General features: G+C 43.2%; 1 protein-coding gene across 2 annotated transcripts in view; it reads left to right on the forward strand.

Moving 5' to 3' along the window:
• Positions 1-18,522, forward strand: part of kremen1 (kringle containing transmembrane protein 1) — a 218,071-nt gene that overhangs the window by 132,878 nt on the left and 66,671 nt on the right. For both annotated transcript variants that reach the window (XM_073065438.1, XM_073065439.1), the window contains 2 exons: positions 13,547-13,671; positions 15,523-15,676. In XM_073065438.1, coding sequence (XP_072921539.1) covers positions 13,547-13,671; positions 15,523-15,676 — 279 coding nt within the window. The remainder of the gene's footprint in view (positions 1-13,546; positions 13,672-15,522; positions 15,677-18,522) is intronic.

Below are 18,522 nucleotides of genomic sequence, written 5' to 3' on the forward strand. Positions count from 1 at the left end.
TCCAATATCAACAGTCACAAGAGTAATTCATTCTACATGGAGCATATAAAAATACAGGTTCCCTTGTTCACTTCATCTCAACATTTCTCCTATATTACTTTTTTATTATCCCACATCTCTCTCATTCTCCACGGAAAGAGTCCCAGTTTCTATTCAATTGTAAAGTCACAATGGCCCAACTTTGAATTAAAACAGTCATGAACTAATTGGCTTCTGTAATTATGAGCTTTGATTTTGGAACATATCTTTTTGATTAATTAACGGTCTTTGAAACTACAGATAGGTTGACAATAAGTTAACGGTGACTGAGAATAGGCAGTCAACCAGTCCAAAATATTTTGCCCATCTATTGTTAAGTTTGTATTAGAGCCAATGCCACATGTTAGCTGCAAAGTAGTAGTGAGTCTGGTTTACGTCTGGCACAGCCCTCCCCAGCAAACACTATCTTAAGAAGGTGGCAGCTATCATTAGCTGTCCCCAACGTTTTTTATACCATGAAGCAAGGGGTCCGTGGACACCAGGATGGGAATCCCAGCCCACCATCCTCTTTCCGCTGTTACTCTCAAGCCTGAAGTCCCACACCACCAGGATCAATAGGTTTCAGTAGGTACATTTAACATCAGAGAGATGTATAGAATATACATCCCAAAATTCTTTTTCTTCGCAAACATCTGCAGAAACAGAGGAGTGCCCAAAAGAATGAATAACAGTTAAATGTTAGAACTCAAAGCCCCCCACAGCTCCCCCTCCCACACGTAAGCAGCAGCAAAGCAATGACCCAGCCTCCCTCACCAGCAAAAAACATCGGTGCTCCCCCACCAAGAACTCAAGCGTGCAGCAGAGCATCAGTAAAGACACAGGCTTGCAGTACCCCAAAGACTACTCGTTCACCCGGTAATTCAACATACCACAGGCTCTCTCTCTCTCTCCCTAATAAGGGAAAAAGAGGTGTCCCCTTTTCACTGTGAGAGGGGAGACATAACAAACAACTCGCTGATTTATGGTGTTGGAAGTCTGTTGCGTCACTTTTTCCGAGCCCTGTGCCCGAAGAACTCGGGTCTCTGGGCACACAGCCCGCAGCCAGCTCACTGCCTTTGATCTTCCATCTCCCACGACACATCAGTCGGTGACGGTGGCACCAGCCTTGAATCTGCCCGCCTCCAGATCCATGAAAATCTGGCACCCTGAAGGCACACTAGTCTTCTAGGTCACATCCTTGGCATACCGAAACAAGAACGGCTACTTTCCTGTCCATCAGGTTTTTTGAATTAACGGGCTCATCCTAATCCTACCCAAGCAACGGAACACTATGGGCCATCTTTTACACTACCATGGACTTGTTTCGGCCGTATTTTTTGCACTAATTTTATTTTGCATACTCTCTTTTTCCTTCACTATCTCTAACGTCAATGCATAATTTATATTTTATGTATTGTCTGAACTCGTGTGCCTGTGATGGTGCAGCAAGCAAGCTATTCTTTGTACCTGCACCTCACTGCACATTTGTGCATGGTAATAAATCCAGCTTGATTTGGGATGTTGCCAGTACTGGAGCTGGATGATGATTGATCCAGAAAGAGCCAATGACTTCATTGCTTTTTAATCCCACCTTCCTCTATCCTATGACCGTCATCCCAGCCCCCACCTAATAAAGGTGATCAACCATACCTGTGGCCTAAATTAGGAGAAATCCACATTCCACGGCCCTTCAGTCAATTTCCTTTCCTTTATAAGACCTCTCTGCTTAAAGTTACTTGTCAGCTGCCTAGTCTTTTGAAATTATATCCATTTATTTTAAGCTATCTTCCAACTTTTTCTGACATCCTTAGGAGAGATCTTTTCTTAGGGAGGCACGGTAGCATCGTTGTTAGCACAAAGCTTTACAGTACAGGTGACCCAGGTTCAGTTCTCCGGCAGCCTGTAAGGAGCTTGTTCATTCTCCCCGTGACTGCATGGATTTCCTCCGGGTGCTCCAGTTTCCTCCCACAGTCCAAAGACGTACCAGTTGGTAGGTTAAATGGTCATTGTAAATTGTCCCATGATTAGGTTAGGATTAAAATGGAGGGATTAAATGCTGGGTGGAGTGGCTCAAAGGGCCATGAGGGTCTACTCCACATTGTATCTCAATAAATAAATAAAAAGATCATAGAAACAGGAGAGCTGATTGTTCACTCTCTTGAGCTTGCCATTCAGTCTTCTCAGCATTTTATAATCACCAGATGATCCTTCATATCCAATATCAAAACCTGGGAAGAGAACCCCAGATTTCTAAGACGGATTGTGTGAGGGAAATTGGCCTAAGCTTCCTCCTTATTGGGAGTTACTAATTTTATATTCCCTTGTTCTTGCATTTCTTACCAGAACCAATTGTTCTCCCACATCCATGGTTTTCTGATTTTCAATAGCTGAATCTCATGTTTGCACAGACATCTGGGTTAAGTCAGGTCATATTTATGGAAATAAAAACCTCATAATTTAAGACAATAGAGTTATATAGACCACCACATCCCAGCCAAGCCTTTTACACTGATCCTATTTGCCTCAATTAGGTATCATCCTAGCTTTGGGTTCCTCTAAAAATGGACCATTAGTATAAGAATCATCATAAAATCCATTCAGGAAAGAGACCAGTTTCCTTATTGTGCCTCTGCCATCTGTTTGCCACAGCAGTTTCCTGCCCTTTAATCATAGCCTTTGAATGTTTATTTCCTTAAGCAATTATGTAACTCTCTTTTGAATGTTGCTGTTGAATCTGCCGCTGCCACCCAGTGAAACAGAGCATTGTCACGCCGAAGAATCTGTTCAGATTCAGAATTAGTTTATTGTCCCTTATGCCAGGGTTGAATGAAATTCCTTGCTCGTGTGAAGCTCACGGTGTAAACAGCGTACAAGATAATAACAATTAATAGTGTGGGTGTTGGGTGCCAGGGTGGAGATGGTGTACGTGTCTACCAAAGGAGGTGTAAGGCACTGCTTCCCTTCGCTAGCCTGCAGGTCACTCTTGGGCAAAGTGTAGTACCTGCTTCGCCACCCCCACTGATGAGGGTCAAGTGAAGTCCTGGGGAGCTGGTGGTGCAAAGTAGAGTCCTGAGGTAATGAGGGAAGAAATGCTGAGGTGACATAACGGAAGAGGTAGAATTAAAGGTTTGAGAACAAGGCAGCACCACCAGGATGTGAAAGGTATCTGATAGCAATAAGGAACAGTTTCAGAAACCAATGTCAACCACCTTCAGTTTACATCCTATTATCACTGGAACACAAAATCTGTTTTTTTTACTGGTTTTGACCTTTTAGCCAATGCTTCTTCATGGTGTTTGTCGCCAGTGGGGAACCTCAGCTTCTTCACATACCGAGATCCCTTGCCATCTAGTCATTCTAGCTGATCAGTGCTGTACTCCCCCCAGTGCTGTAGGAAATTAAAAAAAACAAAACACAGTTGATAGTGGAGCTATTTCAGTGACACTTGCTGCTGAATTCACTGGGCTTCTGCTATCAGAGTATTCTGCTATCATGTAGGATCCAGCAATTGCTTTGAAAGCAGAATCATATTCCTGTAATCTGCTTTCTATTTTATTATCTGTCTTGTAGTCTTGTAGTAAAGACTCTTGTCAGGTATATGTGGATTTATTGATTTCAGAGTATTGCCGGCATGTATTTAATCTGCACGCTGAAGGATATTGTGGAAGTACTTAGGTGAAGTTGGATGAGATAGGGCCCTGGAGTGAAGCTGGTCTTAGCTTCGCACCAAATTTAGTCCAGTAAAAATCCAAAGATCTACTCTACATTTAATGAAACTTCTGATGATCGGGCACTTGTTACACCAAGTGATAATTGCTGCAACCACCCCCTCCCACCTTCAATACATTAATGCAACAGTTTGTGCACACCCTTACTGCTCACCAGCACCCTGCCATCCTTTCACCCATTAACTCTAGTTTCTACACTCTCTTTAAACTTTCTAAGATTGCAGGGACATTTATTATAATATTATATGACCTAATCCAAAGTGAATTTGGAACTTTTCATGGTATTAGTAGAAATAATATTAAATAGTGCAAAAAGTATGTTTGATTGGCAATGCCCCATCATGCTGGATTAGTAGAAGTTCTACAATCACTTTTCTGCTCAATGCAGAATGTTAACTGCATGACAGCTTACAATGTTGAACTTGTGTGAATAGTTGATCTTCTTCTTTGAGGACCCCAAGAACGACTTCCCTCCATCCTTGTTCTGTGGGTTCCGAGGTGAGTGATGAGGCCAGTGGGAGATGCAGACTCTTCCGTAGATGGGACAGGTAGTGGTTGATGGGACAGTGGGTGGTTAGCTTGTGAGGTGATCTGTTTGCTGCTCATGCTGGTCATCTGTATATTTCCAATGCAAGATTCTCAAAGCCACTTACAGCAAGGAAATCATTGACTTTTTGGGTATTACAACATAGGAGATAATGTAATACCACATTGTTTGCCTGTTTTAAAGTTCCCAAGTCTTATATTTCCTTTGATTTCAACAGAGAGGCCTGTGTTCCCTTGAGGAAAAGAATTACAATGTGAAGTAAGGGAGCTGTGTCAAAAGATTAAAGGATTAATTAAGTTATTTCCTCCTTGAGACTGAGTCTAAAAAGAAGGGTGTAGCTTTACCAGTTAAGCTAAGATTTCTTCACACGAAGTATTCAGGAATTTTTGAATTCTTCTTTAAAAGCCAGGGTTGGACCAAGTGAAAATTTCTACACCGAGACGGATAGGGTTAGGTTAAATAAAGATATTAAGATGACAAATGGTGTTAAGGGTACAGATCAATCATAATCCAATTCCATAAGGGTTAACTTGCAAGTTGAGTCGGTGGTAAGGAAAACAAATGGAATAATTTTGAGAGCAGTAGAATATAAAAGCTTGGATTTAATGCTGAGGCTTTATAAGACATTGGCCAGACCACATTTTGAATATTGTGAGCAGTTTTGGGCTCCATATCTAAAAAAGGATGTGCTGGCATCAGAGAGAGTGTAGGGGATTTTCACAAGAATGACCCTGGGAATAAAAGGATTAACGTATGAGGAGACACATGCATCTCTCCATTTCCCGAACATCCATGATCATCCCATCCTCCTGCCACCTTAACAGTGATAGAGTTTCTCCTGTCCTTACCTACCACCCCATGAGCCCCGCATCCATCACATCTTTCTCCGCAACTTCCACCAGCTCCAAAGTAATCCTACTATCAAACAACTTTACTATCCCCCCCTACCCCCTCTGTTTTCTGCATGGATCACTCCCACTATGATTTCCTTGTCCATTCACTTATCCTTTCAAGCGACCCAAGTGCTACAATGCCCATTCACCCCCTCCCTCACCTGCATTCAGGGCCCAAACAGTCATTCCAGGTGAGCCAACACTTCACCTCCTCTACATTGGTGAGACCCGTCATAAATTGGGGGACCACTTTGTCGAGTACTTCTGCTCCATCCACCAAAAGCAGAACTTCCTGGCAGCCAAACATTTTAATTCCGATTTCCATTCCCCCCTACCTATCACTCCCTGTGTTCTCTCCTCCTTCCCTTTCTCCTATGGTCTACTCTCCTCTTCTGTCAGATCCCTTCCTCTCCAGCCTTTTGTGTCTGTCACTTTGGATTTCCAGTATCTCATGTTTAACATATGAGGAGCATTTGATGGCTCTGGGCCTGTACTCACTGAAGTCTAGAAGAATGAGGAAATGCTTAGATAGAGTGGACATGGATAGGATGTTTTCTATAGTGAGGGAGTCTGGGACCAGAAGACACAGCCTCAGAAAACAAGGGCTTCCTTTTAGAACAGAAATGAGGAAGAATTTTGTTAGCAAGAGGGTGGTGAGTCTCTGGAATTTATTGTCACATACAGCTGTGGAGGCTTAGTCTTTGCTAATGGAGGCTGATAGATTCTTAGTTAGTGAAGGCATCAACATTTACGGGGAGAAGGCAGGAGAATAGGATTAAGAAGGGCAATAAATTAGTCATGATGGAACAAAGACTTGATGCTGCCTCAATAACTCAAAATCTTGTATAACATAGTCTGCCAGCTTACCAGCTCTCGTGTACATAATGCTGTAAAGTTAAAGTCGTCCTCAGTGACTCTGGTGTACAAGGGCTTCTGATTTCTGCTGTAATTCTACCAGAGTCCCAGCAGTAGCAGATAAAATAGTCTGACAAGCCCACAAACACCTTTCTTCCAAATGTCTTATTCCTGCACGTCTGCGGTTTATGTGCTTCACTGCTTTTTGCTGGCATTTCCAGAATCTTGATTTTTTTTTAAAAATTGAGATCTTACATGACTGAATACACCCATGATATTGAAGTAATTGGCTTTGTCCCCAGTAAGGTCTTAAACAGAATTAAAAAGTTAAGAAAATATTTGGAAGAAAAACACATGCCTTGAAAATCTTAGTGATTTGTGATAACATTTTATTGCAAACGGAATACAAGGCAGATGTCTTGAGTCATTGATTCTGTAATGGTTATTACTCTATGGATTAGTTGAGTATACTTGCGAGACAATGAATCTCAGGGTACGTATACAGTAAACACGAGGAAATCTGCAGATGCTGGAAATTCAAGCAACACACACAAAATGCTGGTGGAACACAGCAGGCCAGGCAGCATCTATAGGAAGAAGCACTGTTGACGTTTCGGGCCGAGACCCTTCTTCCCTGTGTCCTGACAAAGGGTCTCGGCCCGAAGCATGGACTGTACTTCTTCCTATAGATGCTGCCTGGCCTGTTGTGTTCCACCAGCATTTTGTGTGTGTTGTACGTATACAGTGATGTATACAGTATGTACTTTGATAATAAATTTACTCTGAACTTTGAACATTGAGAGGGTAACTAGAATGGGAAATGGAAAAAGAAAGGGGGAGAGTAATTACTAGTATTTAGAGAAATCAATGTTCATACCATCAGGTTGGAGGCTACTCACACAGAATATGAGGTGTTTGATGCACTATCAATAGCTCTCGGAGATGTGAGTCAAGGTAGGCTTTTATTGGCTGGAAGAAAGCACCGTCAGCAGCAAGAGACCACCACACAACATCCTGGAGACTGAGGGAGGGAGCAGTGCCTCCAATCGCCTTTATACAGGGGTCTGTGGGAGGAGCCACAGGAGCAGTCAGCGGGGGGGGGGGGGGGGGCGTGTCCAGACAGGTATATGTAGTTCACCACAGTGTTGTCCTTCCATTGTAATTCTGGCCTCATCTTGACCGTACAGGAAGCCCTGGACAGACATGTCAATATGGGAATGGGCAGTCAAACTGAAATTGGACTCTTACTCTACATCGGGAGATCTGATCTAATAGATTCCCTCCAGAGACTGATTGTAATCCACCTGACTTTGAATTAAGAAAGTACATTTTCAAAAGGGCACTGAAGAGCTTCCCAGTGATTGTCACCGCACTACAATTAAACCTGTCATAGTACTTACTGAGAAGGTACAGAGGACATTTACAAAATGGCTCAAGTGTGGATAATTAGAAGTGTGGTTCAATTGGATCAGGTGAACTTGTTTAGAAATTGGAAGGATGAGGAGCAATTTAATTGAGGTACATAAAATTATGGGAAGCCTAAAGAGAGTAGAAGATAAAAGGGCCTGTTTCCCTGACCCATGGGGGTCAATAGAATAATGGATGAATTGGAGACTTGAAAAACACTTACTAAAAATGTCTTTGAACTTAGTTCTTAAAGGAGTGGTGGAGAAGAACTCTTACTGCATTTAAAAATTACTTTGACCAGGCAGTTGATATGCCAACAACCCTAAGACTCCTCTTCAGGAACATAAGGCAGGACTGCTCATTCCCAGACAGCAGAGGAAGGTTGGACTGAGAGTTATCAATTCATTCCAGAACTTTAGTATAAGGAATGTTTATCCAATCACATTGGTAACATATACACACTCAGTGGCCACTTTATTAGGTCATTCCTGCACTTAATAAAATTACCATTGAGTGTGTGTTCATGGATTTCTGCTACTGTAGCCCATCCACTTCAAGGTTCGACATGTTCTGCGTTCAGAGATGCTCTTCTCTACACTGCTGTTGTAATACATGATTTGTTGAGTTACTTTCACCTTCCTTTCAGCTTGAACCATTCTGGCCATTCTCCTCCGATCTCTCTCATTAACAAGGTGTTATTGCCCACGGAACTGCTGCTCACTGGATTTTTGTTTTGTTTCCTGAACTATTCTCTTTAAACTCTAGAGAGAGTTATGCATGAAAATCCCAGCAGGTCAGCAGTTTCTGAGATCCTCAAACCACCCTGTCTGGCACCAACATTCATTCCATGGTCAAAATTACTTTGATCGCATTTCTTCTTAATTCTGATGTTTGATCTGCATAACAACTGAATCTCTTGACCATGTCCGGATGCTTTTCTGCATTGAATTGTTGCCACATTGATTAGATATTAGTTATTTGCATTAATGAGCAGGGGTACAGGTTTACTTGATAAAGTGGCCACAGAGTGTGCATATACTGTACATATATCTGTGTGTTTGTGTGTGACTGACCTCCGGAAAGAAAGGGTCGAAATATACGGGCGGTGCTGTGGGAGGGGAAGTAGTAGTTGTGTTCAGGAATCCTGTATGTGAAGTCATGATTGTTTACTGGGCTATTAACTCACCCGCACAACTCTCCATGCAATCATTTAGCTGTTTAATTATACCTAAAAGAACTGAGTGAAAATACAGCATGGCAGGTTAAATTGCTTTTGTTAAACAGTAAAAGCAATGATTACAGGCATGTTTTCCTATCTGGACATTTGACAATAGAATTTAAAAAAAAAAATATATATATATATAGATAGATAGATGCAGATGCAGATATAGGTAGAGATAGGAAGAGATAGGAATAGAGATATATTTTCTATTATGACACATGAATAAGGTGTTTGCCCCATCCAGGCTATGTTAGCTCCCTGAGCAACCCTATTCTCACAAGATTTCCCTGTATCACATCCTTATCTCACATCCATCAAATTTTCCTTGATTGTCTTTTCACCCCACCTGCAATGGGGATAGCTTACAGTAGCAGATTAATCTACCATTCTGCACATTATTGGGATGTGAGTAAAAACAGGACCACCAGGAGGAAACATACACTGTATGGTCGGAGAAAGAAATTGCAAACAAATAAGCTCTCCTTAGGCTTCCAGCCGGGTACAAGTATTGATTTTAACCGATGTTTCGATGACAAACCCTACCATGTTCATCAAGGATGATGCCTTGGTACATCTATTCCAGTGATATATATACCCCTGTCATCCATCCCTCCTGATTGGTTAGTCCTCAATCAATCAGGTGTCTGCTGTTCCACCTTGCTTACAGTTTAATTCATTCTTACTGAGAGCGAGGCCTTCGTCTTTGTTAAAGTTCTTCTTCTCTAGTTTTATTTCAATGGCTTCCTTCACCAGGTGGTCCCAGAAGCCATTGGCGTGAACTCTACACAGTCAATGTTGGAGGTGTTTGAAGCTGGTTCACTGGAGACTAACAGTTGTGCCCCTGTACTGCTCATATTAAATGGATTTGAGAGAACCTCTGGTGATGTTATCAGGGTGACCCAGTCTTAACGTCAGAGGCATCTCATCCAGGAAAGAAATCACAAAGCACTTTCTCACTGTTGTTGGAAATGTGGAAGTCATTTCTCTGAGGAGGCTGAGATTGATGGGGAGAATTGCAGCTTACAAAATGAAGTTAGATATATTGTGCCAAGCAACAAAGCTGAGGGATACAATGCAACGGCAGGTGCAAAGAGATGAGGTGCTTGTCAGCCCCGATCATGTTAAATAGTGGAGCAGTCCAGAAGGCTGGAAGCCAGCTCCTATCTTTCTTGATTGCATTATTCCATTGTCAAGGTAAGTAAAAAGTAAAGGGACAAAATGGAAAAGCCCATAAATGGATGAGGCAGTCACGAAAAGAATGCAGGGATATGGAGTGCCAAGCCAATACCACTCATCTTTGTACACAAAAAAAAACTCCTGTAAAATTAAAGCTAGGTTGTTATCCTGTGGCTTTCGGCTTTTCTCTTTCTAGAGGGATTGGAAACATGCTTTCCTTAGTTGAGCTCATTTCAAATAGCATGCACATCCAAATGATATAATGGAGATTTAGGTTTGCCATTTAAATGATACTCTCGTCCCATCACCAATCATGTTTCATCTTAGCTGGGCACAACCTCCTCAGTTTTGAAATAGATCCTCCCAGCTTCGCTACTCCCATTGGGTGGGAAGGGAGGGAATTAAGGTTTCTGAAGGCTGTTTTAACAGAAACAACTGTGGAAGCAGAATTTTTAACCAATTCAAGAGAAACAACTGTGCTGGAAGAGTGGAGAAATGCTAGTGAACAGCTCTTAAAGAGAGTCAGCACAGCGTGGTAATTCCATCGGTGGCTAATATTGAAACTCAGGTGTCAGGGGAAATCAAATAAATCATTACCCAGGGGAAAGGAAACAAAATTGCAACTTACTCCACCTGTGCAACTCACAGAAAATACTGGAGGAACCCAGCAGCATCTATGGAGGGGAAGTTGATGAGTCAGGCCAAGGCTCTTCATCAGGATTGGAAAGGAAGGGGGAAGAGGCCAGAATAAAAAGGTGTGGAGAGGGGAAGGAGTACAAACTAGCAAGTACTAGATGAAAGCAGATGAGGGGGGAGGGATGGGTGTTCAACCAGTGTGCAAAAGACAACAAACTGTGCAAATACAAAAAGAAAGGAATAATAATAATAAATAAATAAGCAATAAATATCAAGAACATGAGATGAGGAGTCCTTGCCCCCATAGGTTGCGGGGATATTTCAATGATGGGGTAAGTGAAGTAACCCCTTTGGTTCAAGAGCCTAATGGTCGAGGGTAATAACTGCTCCTGACTTGGTGGTGTGAGCCCTAAGGCTCCAGTACTGAGGCAGTAGCGAAAAGAGAGCATGCCCTGGGTGGTGGGGGTTCCTGGTCACGGATAATGCTTTTCTGTGATAGTGCCCCTTCTCTTATCCGCACTTGCCCATCACCTCCCTCTGGTGCTCTTCCCTTTCTCCCATAGTGCACTGTTCTCATCTCTTTACCTCTTCTGACTATTGCCTCTCACCCTCTCCCTCACCTGCTTTTATCTATCACCAGCCAACTTGTGCTCTTCCCCTCCCCCCACATTCTTGCTTCTGCCTCCTTCCTTTCCAGTCCTGATGAAGTGTCTCGGCCTGATACGTCGGCTGTTTATTCCCCTCCATAGATGCTGCTTGACTTGCTGAGTTCCTCTTGCATTTTGTGTTCATGAGTGTATTGCTCAGGATTTCCAGTATCTGCAGTAACTATTCTGTTTGGATGTCTCCATGATAACTTACCCCATGTAAAGAAAAACTTGACAATCATTGCAGATAATTGCCTGCTCACCACTTTCAGTAGCAAGCTTCGTGAGCTACATATGCTCACCCGTGCCACTGACTGGCTTAGAATGCATGCAAGTGCTAAATAGTTACAGAGACGCTGAGTGTGGAGCCAAGCTCTTCAACCCAACGGGTCCATGATGGCCAAGATTCCATCTAAGCTGGTCTCATCTAACAACAATTTGCTCATATGCATCCGAACCTTTCGGCAATGTGTACTTTCCCAGGTATCTTTCAACTATTGTTAATGAAGCTGCTGCAACCACTTCCTCTGATGTTGTATTATCTTTGTGGACCAATATCTGAGTAAAAAAGTTGCCCCTTGGGTTCCTATTAAATTTCTCTCCTCTCACTTTATACCTATGCTCTCTGGTTCCTGATCCACCAGCCTGAGGAAATCAAGAAATAGAGGCATCGATTTAAGATCAATCAATTCATTGCAATGAGTTCTCTGTCCAACCCCCTCTTGGTGATCCCAGGGCAGATTAAATTGTGTGTTGATGTTTAAAGCATTAGTAGGAGAGGGTTTTCCAGCCGGAAAGTCTACTCTGGCATTCATGAAAATAATTACTTTACAACAGCATCACTTCCCAGCAGCACATTCATAACATCTGCTTTCTTTAATATCTAAAAATCTATTGATATTTGTTTTGAATGAACCAATGACTAAGCCTCCACAACTCTCAGTTGAGAGAATTCTAATCGTTAGCCAACTTCTGCCCGAAGAAATTTCTTCTTGCTTCGATATTCACTGGTTTACTCTTTATAATGAGAATCTCAGCTAGGGGAAATATTTTCCCTTGCATTCACCCTGTTGAGCTCTGTAATGATTCTGTGAGTTTTGAAAAGATCATCACTCATTCTTCTAATCTTTGGAGACTATAGGCTGAGCTTATTCAGTTTGGAGAGTACGATCTGAAGAAAGAAACCATGAGGACTGGAGGTTGAGAATAATTCCATGATCTGAATTGATATTTGATGTTTCTGTCTTCCATCTGTACTTCAGTCCTAATTGAACTGCAGAGTGCAGAATTAGCCTGCACAGGCAGGTAGAATCAACTCTTCACCCATGCGTGCACTAAGCCAGCTGAGGTTGCCCTGGGGCTAAAGAGGGGGAACCTGCCCTGTCCTTCCTCCTTCCTCATCACTAGTTGGTGAGACAGCTGTGAGATGCTGTTGCATGTATGAACACAGAATGAGCCCACAATTTGGCTCCTGTAGCGGATTAACTTGCTTTATGCAAAGCAGAAAGAAAAATATGTTTTGTGTAGCATGTAAAGTCATTCCAAATACTGCAGGCAACAGAACACTTTTGAAGTACAGAAACTGTTGTAACTTGTGCACAGTTAGATATCATCCATAGCAATATGCTCAGTACTCCGTGATGGTAACCAGAGGCGAAACAGGGGAGAATTGCTCTTCCCTTCACTAGAGAGATATGGGATTATGTCCAGGTGTAATGATAGACAGGACCTCAGCTGAACATCTCATCCAAGAAATAGCTACTCTCTGCTGATTCTGCCCTTGTATCCAAACTCAGGGTTTGTCCTCCCAGCTTGGTATTGTTATTTGAACCAGAACCTATTGGCTTCATGCAAGTGTCCTACAGAGACTGCAGTTTCTTGTGGAAACTTGAGTTCTCAGGAAGAGGAAATGGAGAGAAAGTGGGGACAGGAAGGAATGAAATGGGAAGCTAGAATGGGTCTTCCACTTTGAGCTAGCCAATTAGCCACTGTGGCCACAATTCGGCCAGTTTCATTAGAATGGGATTGCCTGTCCTGATTAGGTTTATAAGGAGGATAAATAAATAGATAATTAGTTTTAGTTGTATTCAAGTGTTGGAAGCTAGGTAAGCATCTTGAATCCAAGTTCAGGCGGTCTGCAGCTCAACGAGTCACACCTCCACCCGCCAATCCTCATTTCAATATTCTTTACCTGTTCCAGTTTTAAGTGAAGTAATAACATTTACACATGGAATATAAACCATAGAACAGTACAGCAGAAGAAGGGGTGCTTCAGTCTAGGATATCGTGCCATATTATTTATGCTAATGACACCTAATTTCCTCTGCCTGCACAAGGCAGAAGTGAGATGCCCTCTACCATTGTGTTTTGAAGAAGCCACATGCGAAGCTGATTTGATATGTTGTGATTATCCTTAGTGCCGGGCTACCTAGGCTGCTTTAAGGACAACGGTGACCCTCCGCCACTATCGGGCAGCAGTGAGACATCCAACAAACTGACCATCCAGACCTGTATTAAGTTTTGCAGGAGTAAGAGATTTAAGGTAAAGATCGATAGATTTACTCATTGACACAGTTTTGAATGGATTGTTGAAGTGAAATGTGGAAAAATATTTAAAACTGAGTAAAAAGGCAGGGTGATCTGGACAGAGAAGAGGTAAACCCAGTGCCCAATCCCCATGGATTTTTGATCAGAGCAGGGCTCGTCTAAATCTCATGGGGCCGAAGGTGAAGTAGTTGGTGGGCAGTGGAGAAAGGGAGATGAACACTTTGGAAAGTTGGGTGGGTAAGGGATGATAGAGGGTGAGGGTGAGGATGCTGGAAGAGGAGGAGGAGTTAGAGAGGGGAGAGGTGGAGGAGGGTGGGGCTAATTGTGGAGGATGTGGGATGTGAAGAGTGAGAGTAGAGGGGGTGGTAGGTGAGGGAGATGGTGGGAGAGGGTGGACTATGGTTGGAGGGTGTGGGAGGGTATGGGATGGGTGGAGGGTTGAGGTTGAGGGAGGGTGTGGAAGGGGTGGAGGGTGAGGGGCAGGTGGGGAGAGCGTTGGGTAAGGGAGGGTGGGAGAGGGGGATGGGTGGGGAAGGGGTGGGAGAGGAGGATTGGAAGGGGAAGAGGGGGGTGGATGAGGGAAGGGGTAGAAGAGGGGGATGAATGAGGGAAGGGGTGGGAGAGGGGAATGGGTGAGGGGGATGGATGGGGAGCAGATGACAGGAGAGTGCTGTGAGTGAGTGGAGGAGAATTAATAAGAATTTGGTGATGAGGGAAATGTGGGCAAGAATGATGGAAGTCTGTAGGGGAATAGGAGGGGTGGCAGAAGGAAGGGGATGGGTAGAATTGGGGTATGAGCACTTTGATTTCCCCTTCCTTCTTTGAACCTTATGAGGCAGCCATTTTGTGACCCAATATGCCACCAGTCTGGGTCAAACTCTGATTCTTGCCTGGCACCATCCAGGGTATGAAACCCACATTGTGTGCTTGGGCCAAAGGCCTATGCTGGGGCCAGTGTCAGCCAGACCAGAAATGCTGGTACTTCCAACAGTGACCTGATGTTGACAAGAGTGTCTCAGATTGGTGCAAGTAATAAGCCTATCAAATTTAGTGGAATGAATGTTTTTAGATTATAGTTCTAATTTAATAAGATTGAAAATTAATGCTTTAAGGTACTTCATTAAATTAATGAGGTGACAGTCAAGAAATGAAAGCCACCTCATAATGAGGACAGATATAATTCTTTTTAATGGAGTGCTTTAATGGTGAATTTTTGGATTGTAGTTCTCCTTAGAACATTCAGACAGATGCATTGCTAATCTTGAGGACATCTGTGCCTTCGGATGAAGATGGCACAGTGTGTAAGACAGGACAACTTTAGCTCTAACCAGTTTACTTTTACCAGGCAGTAGCACAGAGAGATGGTTTATCAGTTTACTGCCAGCCTCTTCACATCTGTTCCTTTACATAACGCCCCCTGGTATTCCAGCTCTGGTCACATGGAATGCAGAGAAGAGGGAGTTGAGAGACATGAAGAACATAGAGAGAAGCAGGTTGGCTCATTTAGTCCAGACCCACCAAGTTGCCCATATATGCTAGTGCTATTTGCCTGCATTTGGCCCAGACCCCTCTAAACCAGGGCTTTCCGACCTCTTTAAGCCATGAACTCCTGCCATTGACCGAGAAGTCCTTGGATCGCAGGTTTGAAAGCCCTGCTCTAAAAATTTCCTATCCATGCACAGAGATAAAGAAAAAAACATGAGGCAGAAGCAATTCTAAAGAAGATTTACATTGACAATGATGAATTGCGTGTCATCTAGCTGCATCACTGTATAAAAAAACCGGGCTCTTTTGCATAAATTGATTACAGCTGTTTTGCTTTATTATCACTTTCAATTTGTTGAAGCTCGCTGGCATGGAGTCCGGCTATGCATGTTTCTGTGGCAATGATGCTGATTACTGGAGACATGGAGAAGCAAACAGCACTGAATGTAACCATGTATGCTTTGGTGATCACACTCAGCCCTGCGGAGGGGATGGCAGGATAAACATCTTTGATGGTGAGTACCAAACCCGAGCTTTTCCTCCTTCCCTTTCTCCCATGATCCACTCTTCTCTCCTATCAGATGCCTGCTTCTTCTTCAGCTCGTTACCTTTCCCACCTGTCAGCTCCCAGCTTCTCACTTCATCCCCCTCTATCCCACCAACCCTTCTTGCCCTTCACCTGGTCCACGTTGCAGATCAAACTTCCCTACAATGATTGTGTCCAGACTTCCTGCTTAGGGAGAGTAGATAACATAATCAAGAACCCCTCACACCTCAGTCATTCTCCCTTCTCACCACACCCCCCCCCCCAATCAGGCCAAAGGCACAAGAACTCAAGAGCTCGAACCATCAGACTCAAGGGCAGCTTCCACCTCCCTGTTATCAGACTCTTGAAATGATCTTTCATATGTTGAAAGATGAATCCTTGATCTCCTAATCTACCTTGTCCTTGCACTTTATATCTAAAGACAAGAGATTCTGCAGATGCTGAAAATCCAGAGTAACATACACAAAATGCTGGAGGAACTCAGCAGGTCAGGCAGCATCCTTGGAGAGTATGAGATCAGTACTCGTCTCAGAATGAAATTTGGACTGTTTATTCCTCTCCATAAATGCTGCCTGACCAGCTGAGTTTGTCCAGTTATTTTATTTCTCTACCTGTTATCTATATTCTGCACTCTGTTTTCTTTTTATCCCCTACTTACATATGGAATGATCTACCTGGATGACAAACAGAACAAAAACTTTCCTCTATATCTCAGTACATGTGACATTAATAAGCCTACAAACCAAACCAGAGGCGACTGTGTCTGCTGCTTTGTAAATCTTCAATTTTTCATCACTTTTCATCATAGCCTTGCCTTCATTTGCTTTGGGCTATGGATTGTGGAATTCAGCCACCATACTCCTCTGTATCTATACCCTCTCCTCAGCCCCTTTAAGATCTCCCAAAACCTGCTGTTTTGATACAACTACAGTACGCCGTCACACATTCAAATATTTCAATACAGCGCTCAGTGTAAAGTTATACTTTCATAATGGTGCTGTGAAAAGCCAGGATATTTCACTGCAATAAAATGCTATATAAGAGCAAAGTGTTGTTGTTGTTACTACCGAACCCTCTAGAGATCACCGTTTCCAAAATGTCCTCCCTGCCAACGCTGCCCCATAATGGTAGAGGGGATGCTATCTCCCAGTGTTTGGGAAATGGCCAACACGACCAGTTGTGCCAAAATCAACCATGCTCCTCAGATCAAAGGCACATCCAGCTGTAGTGTGAAGGAAGGACTTGCTGTGTGGGAAAGAGCTTCAATTTCCTTGTTTAACTTTGATTCATTTAGTCATTTTCTCTTTTGAGGCGTGTCTTTTTTTTACACTCTACTGGAAGAGATTTGAATTTTAAGTCTATCAGGAAATTTGGGAAAACATTCCTAATGAGTTGTTGGATATCTTAGAAAATAGAACTTTTTTTTGAGATTCATTCTCCTTGAGGGAAAAACACAACTTAAAGATTTAAAGATTAACATTGGCTTTACTTGTCACATACATCAGAGCATAGAGTGAAATGTATCATTTGCATCAACGACCAACATTGTCCAAGGACGTGCTGGGGGCAACCAGCAAGTGTAGCCATGCTTCTGATGCCAAGGTACTGTAGCATGCCTACATCTTACCAAACCTGACCCATATGTCTTTGGAACGTGGGAGGAAACTGGAGGAAAGGCATGCAATCACGGGGAAAATGCACCAAGTCCTTACTGACGGCAGCGTGAATTGAATGATCTAGGTTCTGTTTTGTTTTTGAGTGTTTTACGCAGGCTGAGCTAGGTGACTTCCTGCTGCATAACTCTCTTGTTCAAGCTGATCCCTTGGTAACTTGCTTTAGTCTCTCGGGTATTCATTGATCACAAGCATTGCTTACATTCCAATAGTCAGTCCCTGTTCCTTGGGTCCTGCTTACTGTTTCATTTCCCTGGCTCCATGGGCACAACTGACTTCCTCCATTTCCCTGGACAGCACATCATTACCTTGCCTGAGCTTTGTGGTTGAAGCTCTTTGATGACTGACCTCTTCACATGGTTCTTCATTGGGAGCACGCCATGATTCCATTGGTCCCCTGCCCTGGTTCTATGAGCACTGCCCATTGGCCTTTTATCTTGGTTCCATGAGCATTGTTTATTGGTCCTTTGTCTTGGTTACATGAGCGCTACTCATTGGCCACTTGCCCTGGTTTAATGTACACTGCTCATTTTCTGCTGTTTTCTTTTGGTTTCACATGGTACTGAGCGCAACTGATTGGGGAGCTGTGACTGTGGCCACCGGCAGGCTGTTTAGCTGTGCGAGACCTTGTCCTTAGCCAATGTGCACATCCATCCCACTTCTCAGAAGGGATAACACACACAAAACACCAGAGGGACTCAGCTGGTCAGGCAGTATCCATGGAAAGGAATAAAGAGGGAATAAAAAGGAATTTGTACCGGGGCACAATTGAGAACATCCTGACTGGCTGTATCACTGCCCAATATGGGAACTGTACTTCAGTTGCAGTACTTTGCAGAGAGTGCTGTGGACAGCCCAGCACATCTGCGAATGAGAACTTCTCACAATTCAGGACATTTATAGCAACAGGTGCGTAGAAAGGGCTTGGAGGATCATTGGGGACCCGAGTCACCCCAACCACAAACTGTTCCAGCTGCTACCATCTGGGAAATGGTACCACAGCATAAAAGCCAGGACCAACAGGCTCCGGGACAGCTTCTTCCACCAGGCCATCAGACTGATTAATTAATTAATGCTATGGTATTTCTAAGCTATATTGAATGTTCTGTTGTATACCTTATTGTACATACTATTTATTACA

The sequence above is a fragment of the Hemitrygon akajei genome, chromosome 14 (genome assembly GCF_048418815.1).
Source record: "Hemitrygon akajei chromosome 14, sHemAka1.3, whole genome shotgun sequence".
Classification (NCBI taxonomy): Eukaryota; Metazoa; Chordata; class Chondrichthyes; order Myliobatiformes; family Dasyatidae; genus Hemitrygon; species Hemitrygon akajei.